Here is a 7,884-nt window from a genome sequence, read left to right as displayed (position 1 = left end):
TGTCCATTGTCCCCAGAGGCAGGAAGCAGGCCCACCCGTGGTGGGATGAGACAGCAGTCTGGCAACTGATTGCCTTCAGGGGAGGGAATGCCTGTGCATCTGACCTCCCCCCACACTCTGAGGTCTCATCTTCATCTAGAACCCTTTATCTAGAGGCTGCTAGAATCCACTCAGTGGCAGTGGTTCAGCTAGTGGAAGGCTTTACACAAAAGTACATCTACTCACTCGAAGTTGGACACATACACACCCAGCTGAGGTTAGAACGTCAACCTTACACACTTTAAATGTAATGGGTTGTTCTGGTCTCTCACTAACAAACAAGAGCCCTTTACCAGTATCCGGAGGCTTGTTTATCAGCATCGTGTGCATGGCCAAAATATTGGGTCCAGTGAAGCACTCCACATATTTCAGAATCTAAAGGGGAAGAAAAAAGTAATAAACCTCAAGGGAATTCCGAGGCACGGGCAAGCAGCATTGTCTGAGCATGCAGCTAGCCATGCAAGGCCCAAAATCACAGTGCCAATCATTTCTAAACAAGTGGTAATGCACACACTGTAAAAAAAAAATCGTGAAAAAAGGCGTCACTCATTGGAAATCCTCAGACATGTAATCTCGCTGTTGTAGTAGTCTGAGTTAGGTAGCGGCTTGTGAACCGGCTGGGTACACAATCAGTCCTTCTACAAAGACGTGACTGTCTGAGACATCAGGGGAGGGCAGGAACCGCTCTTTCACCAAGGAGAGAGCGAGTGGCTCAATGAGAAGGCTGTCACCTCCTCCTTCGTGGACGTCTCTCGCTCGTTGAAGAGGCTGTGGAAGGACACGCCGCTGTCTGCAGCTCTCATAAGCAGCCCAGAAGAAAGCAGAACAACCAGTGTGGACATTGATTCAAGTCTTTACTGAAGTCCGGTTCTTGTATGATACAGTCAATGTTGCTAACCAGCAGGTTGGCAGTTCGATTCTACCCAGAAGCATCTTGGAAGAAAGGCCTAGTTCTACTTCTGAAAAATTAGTCATGGAAAAGCCTACGGGGTTAGGATATGGGGGCCAAAGGTATGAAAACATCTCAGACATGAGATGAGGAAATGAGACGCTGAGCCTGGAGGCCCAGGACCATAGTCTTGGGAGATGCCACAAGCGGCATATCATAATCCACAACGATAAAGTTCTCCGTCCCCCTGTGGTGAGTGGAGACTGGGACCTTAAAAAGCCTGCGGGTGCAACTTTTGGTCTCAACCCATCTGGAGGAAAAAGAAGTCTGATGAAAATCAAAAGGGAGGTGGAAACGATCAGTCAAATGGACCCATGGGTCCCTGAAACATCAGTCTCCACAACCCAGACACCGAAAGAACTAGATGGTGCCCAGCTACCACTACCAACTGCTCTGAGAAGTACCACAAAGTCGTGGATACAGTGCTGTTCCCAAAACGTGGAACAGAACTGAGAATTCTAAAACAGACCAGGCTCGCTGGTAAGAGACCAGTGGAAGTCCCTTAGACTATGGTCCTTAGTGCTCCTTCAGGTCTAAACCAGAATTCACCCCCATGTTAAAATCATCAACCATTTCAAGTCAAAAGGGCAGTATTCCCCCCAGGGTGAAGTTTAGAGGATTCAGAAAGACAGAGGGAAGGAAACAGTGAGCACAGGGAGGAAGTAGCACAGTGTAAGGCAATGGATGAGCGGAAATAAAATGTGTAGGAACTGTTCAATGTCAAACAGATGGTCTCCTCTACAAACCTTCACCTTTCACAATAAAATGCTTACTTAAGAAAAGAAGTAGGGGATTCCTATCGGGCACAGTAGTTCTGCTCTGACACATGAGAAGCGGCATCACCGTCACCTCAATGGCCACAAGTGTGGCTGCTCTGACCCACGCAGAGGGACAGGAAGTGGGGTGAAACAGAGGCTGAGAGCCCCGCCCTCCTGGCTGTCTAGTCCAGCGAGAAGGAAGATGTTAAGCAAACCGGCAGGGACAGCTGCAGAGCGGGCAGGTGACACAGACGCGGGCTTCATCACAGGATCTGGAGGCAGGGTGACCCCTCTCACACATCAAACCCCGCTCAGGAAGAGAGAGAACATGCTGGGAGCTTTATATATCAACCTAGGAAGTCTTGAGATCATGGTCTTTTTGCACAACTACTGAGCCCTGCTCGATGTACCCCAACTTGACCCCCCCACCCCCATACTTTCCTAAAGTGTGTTACTGCCATTACATACACAAATAATGGCCCCGTTAAATACACAAATACGCCTGGGGGTCATAAGTGGTCCAAGCTGCCAGTCAAATGAAAAAGAAGGCACCCAAATTCAAATGTTGCCTGATTCCAGAAATCAAGGCACACTCTACTTTCTCCAGTCTGATTTCTTGTGCCTACAGAATGTAATTTGAGGCCGTTGAAGTGCTATAAACATCCTCGTACGGGCTCAGTAACTGCACTTTGGTTGTGACGGCCCACAGCAAGCGGTAGGACCGTCGTTTTCTCTCTCGCTCACAGAATCCCCCGGCTTTCACATGGAGGATAATTCTCAACTTCAGGGAATCTCACGAGTGACACCTGACATTGGGGACTGGACAAATCTTGGCGGTGGTGGTAGGAGGGGTTTCCGAGGCATCGAAGCTCCCTGTAACCTGGTATCTAACCACTGGATAGAGCCTGGGAGTCTCTAGACATTGTCAATGGGCCCCTGGGGAGCACAGGGGACAAGCCAACTGGGTGGAGAAGCACAGCTTTAGCCATGTAGACAGGGATAGCATTAAAACATCGGCGTCTCCAGGCTCACAGACAGACAGACAACTCAGTTAGGTAGACACAAACCTCGGGGAGGGTGCAGTATCTGAAGAGTTCTTCGTCTTCTTGGAAATCTTGGACCTTTGTAATGGCTTTTTCACTTGGGACAAATTCTGATTTTGCAAGGGCCACATCTCTCATGACCGTTATTCCCATTGGTTTCACCTCCCGTTTGCAGATTCTTTCAAACTCGTCCCTAGAAAATTAAGTTTGCCAATGACGTCAGCACCGCTTGCCTGGCCCTGTGCCTGGGGGGGCCTCCACCCCGCAACAAAAATCACTTCGATGGGAGGCAGGAGAACATGGCCAGCTCTCAAGTCCTGGCCTCCTGACTGTCCGGCTGGAGTTTATTCCAAAATTAAAACCATTCTCAGCCGGAAGATCAGTGAAGTACTTGTGAGCCAATCACATCATCGTGACACATCATCATAGCAAACATGCACACAGTGCTTACCGAGTCCATGGTACACCATACACACTTGACCTCAGTTAGTCTGAACAACAGGACGTGGGTTTACATGCTGAACTTTCACTAGCCCATTGTATGGATGAGGGAGTAGAGGATACAGAATGCTAAATGGGGGAGCTATAAGCAGTCAGGCTGTCTGCTTTGGGAATTCATGCTCTCGCCCATGTCCAACTATCCAACCATTAAAAAGAATTTTGAACATGCCCAAGCTAATCCGCCTTTCATTCCCCTTGTATATTTATTTCTGTGAAATAATGAAGGGTTAGTTACCTAAAGCGTTGAATATCAGCATCAGATACCAGATTTTTAATGACAAGATATCCATTTTCTTCATAAAATTGCCTCTGCTCCAGGCTTAGGGCGTTATTATCCAGTGTATACCTAAAGGAGAAAAAGAGAGATGCCACAAATAATTCCAGTTTTTAAAATCCCAGCGCATAAAATGTATTAAAAACTTGAAACATGTATATACTATTCTACCCAGCATTTCTAGTCTAAGATTTAATTCTAAGGAAATCATCTGAAAAATTGAAAAACATATTAAGCTCAAAGTATGATCTCTGGTCACCTAAACATGTGCATTAAGGGAAGAATGATTTGATTACAGCCTAAGAAAGCCTTGTGGGCAGTTCCAGTCTATTCTAGAGGGCCACTGTAAGTCAAAATCAACTCGATGACACAAAGCAACAGCCGCAATTATATGATGTCTGTTCAATGAAATATGACTCAGGCATGGAAAATGGACAGCATAAAACAGCATGCTCAAATATGATTACAATTATTTAAAACAAAGGCATTCTTTGTAGGAAAAGTTACAAAGAAACACACCACAATATTTTAACAGTGATTGCCTGTCATTAATTATATTATAATTTAAAACAAAAATACTTCTATTTCTCCAATTTTTAAATTGTATGTACACATAATATGTATGATCTTTCATATGGGAAACAAATTCGATTAATTCTGGGTTTTGTTTGTGTGTTGTTTTAGAGTCTGATGCATTCTCAGAAGCAATCAGAGTAACAAAACCTAAATACTTGCACAATATATGAGAGCTTAAACTCTGAAGCACTTTGTGTGCGGAAAGGAGCTGTAGTGCCCCTGTCGGGTCAGCGTTGGACTGTTAACCACAAGGTTGGCAGTTCAAACCCACTAGCCGCTCCAAGAGAGAAAAATGAGGCTTTCTACTCCCATAGAGAGTTACAGTACGGGAAACCTACCAAACCAAAACCCCCCACCACTGTCAAGTTGATTCCGATTCATAGTGGCCCAATAGGACAGAACAAACCTGTAAATGTTCAGCATTTCCAAGACCACAGATCTATTATAGTCTTGGAACAGATCAAGTTATCTTGCAGGGAACGGCTGGTAGGTTTGAACTACTAAATTCAAGGTTAACAACCCAACGCTTAACCTACTACATCATGAGGATTCCCTCCCTAATGCCTACAGGCCTTTAAACACATTTCATCTTCCAGGTAAAGAAATGCTGTTCTTCGTGGTGGCAGATGCCAGGCATCGGCGTGCCTAAAGGTGACATCAGCATTGTGGAGCACGGGCAATGGCCCAACAGCACCACCGCCACCACCCAAAAAGCACTGTCCCAGCAACTGGGAACCCAGCCTAGGAAACCCTAGGCTGCAGTAACCCTATAAGAAACGTGTTCTGCCTCAGGTAATTGCTTTGACTTCTTGTGTCCCATGCAGTTCATTGGTCTCACTTGCTTCAAGCCTTAATAACCCTCTTGACTGGTGCTTTGATCAGGGGAGGAGTCTGCGATGCTCAACATTCACTGGTGTCGGAAGTGAGGTCTGAAGACTTCTGATCTGACCCTGCAGAGCCATGAACCCAGAAGCCCCAGCCCCAGCAAGAGCCCAAAGTACTCAGTCTGCCTCATCTCTAGGTAAACGCCCGCAGATCAATCCTCCACAGTCCTGTCACTGACAATGGCACACCCGAAAAGCTCCAACCTAGTGGTTCTCAACCTGTGGGTCACGACCCTTTTGGGGGGTCGAATGACCCTTTCACATGGGGTTGCCTGATTCATAACAGCAGCAAAATTACAGTGATGAAGTAGCAACGAAAATAATTTTGTGGTTGGGGGGAGGGGGGTTCACCACAACATGAGGAACTGTATGAAAGGGTCACGGGGTTAGATAGGTTGAGAACCACTGCTACAACCACCCAATCCACTTCTTTCTATTTGAATTGTGAATCTCTGAGAATATTCCATGGAAACCCAGGGCTTCCTCCTTGAAAGGAAATTTAAAATGTACCAAATGTAAGAAGGCACAAGCTCATATTTAACCAAGAAAGCTCCACTGGGCAGAGCTTTCGTAGTATGCATTTTCCACACTCAGCTAGCATCCAGCAACTCACTCTGAGTTAGCGCACCCAGTGGTGTTGCCTGGGAAGGTTCTCTCTGGTCACAGTGAATTTTTTCCTAAAAGCAGTTTCCCTTGAGCCTCCGTTTTTGGTGATGGGCGATTTAAGAGAACAGCATGCAGTTGTGAAATTTTGTTTCTTGCTGGGAGGGGAGAGCCACAGAAACTGCTGTGATGTTGAACACAGCTTATAAGGACAGCACTCTGGGAAAAACTCAAGTGTACGAGTGCTTTTCTCGTTTTAAAAAAGGGGAAACGTCAATTGATGACAACCTCATTCTGGACATCCGTCCACTTCCTGAACAGACAAAAATGTCCACAAAATTCACGTACTTATGCTCAAAGACTGACAACAACGGACCATTGAAGAGATAGGGAAGTGATCTGGACTAACTTGGAGCTCGGTTCAGTGAATTGTAACAGAAGATTTGAGGACGTGAAATGTGTGCCTTGGGTTCTGACTGAGGAGGAAAAAGAGTGTTGGATGGAAACATGCTGTGCTATGAAAGAATAACTGGGAAGCAACCCTGACTTTTTTCCCAAGGTCATTACTGGTGACAAGACATGGTGCTAGCCTCACAACCCCAAAAGCAAACATCTATTAAGTCAGGGAAAATGCCATTATCAATCACCTCATCCAAAAAAAAGCTCATCTCTAGTGAAATCACAGATCAAGATAATGCTCAATTTTTTTTTGAAGTGAGGGGGATATTGTGTTTGGACTTCATTCCACCAGGTCAGGCTGCTGATCAAGCTTTCTACTTAGGGGTTCTGAAAAGATTGTGTGACAGTGCGCAACAAAAAAGGCCTGATTTGTGGCAGATATGGAATGGGTTTTGCCACCATGACAATGCACCCATTCAAGCAGCCATCTCAGTGTGCCAGTTTTGGGCAAAAACCAGCATGCCTCTCTTGCCCCACACACCTAACTCACCTGACCTCACTCTGGGAGACTTCTTTTTGTCTCCACGAATGAAGAGGGACATGAAAGGATAGAGATTTGAGGATGTAGAAGAGGTGAAGAAAAAAGACAAGGAAGGTGCTGTCAGCTAACCAGATGTGTTTAGAAAATATTCCCAAGAATGGAATCTCAGATTTGACAAATATATTAAGTGTAGTGGAGAGTACTTTGAAGGTGATAAGGTTGTTTTTTCTAAAAAAAATTAAATACATAGGTTTGGGGAAAAAATCCATTTGTGGGGAGAGGAGATATCGCCTTCTATATCACGCCTGTGTGCATTTTTAAATATCTTGGGTTTTTTTCCCTTCTCTCTGATTTTTAAAATATAAATAGAAGATAGAAGTCTGAGGCGTCACAGTTTTACAGCTGTACTACTTTAGAACAAGTCCTGGGAACTGAGGCTTGTATAATAAATTCTAATCAGGCAACACGATCCCGGTCGTATCGAAAACTTTTACATCCACAGACAAGTGAAAAATTAAAATGAGATTTGACTTACTGGAATTGTTGACGAGGAAAGCTGGCAGGAGCTACGTCCCCTGAAGTGGGGTGAGCTACCTGGTTTAAGGATTAAGGCAAAAAAGTAAAACAGAAGAGCCCCCTTTCTAGAAATAACAATCTGCCTCTGTTTGGATCGTACCAGGAAAGACTGTGGCAGAAACCACATCTGCCCAGGCAGCTTTATGTATCACCACTTGTGCCCTGCCACTTACAGCCTGTGACTGCCATCGCTTTCTCTCATCACAGACTGAGGCCAGGATGGGAAGACAGGGCTTTCTAATCACACCCAGGGGACAAAGAACAGAACCTAGGTAGGAGGGTTAAGTAGCTGGGCAAACATCATCCAGCAAGAAATTGGCTGAAGATGTAGTGAAGTTAAAATGTACTATCTTAAGAAAATAAGAAATAAAATAAAATGTACTATCGGTTTGATCTCCCTTTTCTTCCTCCAACAGTTTTATCGGCAAGTAACATACAGATCATGTAAGTCAAGAGCTCAATCATTCAGTCACATTCAGTCACAATCAGCCCCACATCAGGTTTAGAGGATCCCTACCCCTCCACCACCACCCCCATGGTTAAATCGCCTCTGAGATGAATTATGTAATCACAATCCGTTCTAGTGCTCTCTCCCCTTACTGAATTCATTATTTACTCAAAATCCCCTTACCCTCCCTATCATCCACCCACCCCTGTATTCCTTATAGCCCCCTGTATCAGTTATTATCAGCATGCATCCCACTCTTCCTGGGCTTCACAGCTGAGAGATCCAACAGACAA

At 45.2% G+C, this 7,884-nt stretch overlaps 1 protein-coding gene across 2 annotated transcripts in view; it reads right to left on the bottom strand.

Annotated features, from left to right (window-relative positions):
* PHYH (phytanoyl-CoA 2-hydroxylase) overlaps window positions 1-7,199 on the bottom strand; it is a 15,774-nt gene extending 8,575 nt beyond the window's left edge. For both annotated transcript variants that reach the window (XR_006679644.1, XM_013007592.2), the window contains exons 1-4: window positions 7,103-7,199; window positions 3,526-3,636; window positions 2,814-2,982; window positions 333-414 (exon numbers count right to left, since the gene is read on the bottom strand). Coding sequence is in view for 1 of the 2 variants with exons in the window: in XM_013007592.2 (XP_012863046.2) it covers window positions 333-414; window positions 2,814-2,942 (211 nt within the window). In the remaining variant the exon portion in view is untranslated. The remainder of the gene's footprint in view (window positions 1-332; window positions 415-2,813; window positions 2,983-3,525; window positions 3,637-7,102) is intronic.
* Between the last annotated feature and the right edge of the window lie 685 nt (window positions 7,200-7,884).

Source organism: Echinops telfairi, unplaced genomic scaffold, assembly GCF_000313985.2.
Source record: "Echinops telfairi isolate 266 unplaced genomic scaffold, ASM31398v2 ScPeMD7_7474;HRSCAF=8512, whole genome shotgun sequence".
In the NCBI taxonomy this organism is placed as follows: domain Eukaryota; kingdom Metazoa; phylum Chordata; class Mammalia; order Afrosoricida; family Tenrecidae; genus Echinops; species Echinops telfairi.
This window is presented reverse-complemented; position numbering and strand designations above follow the sequence as displayed.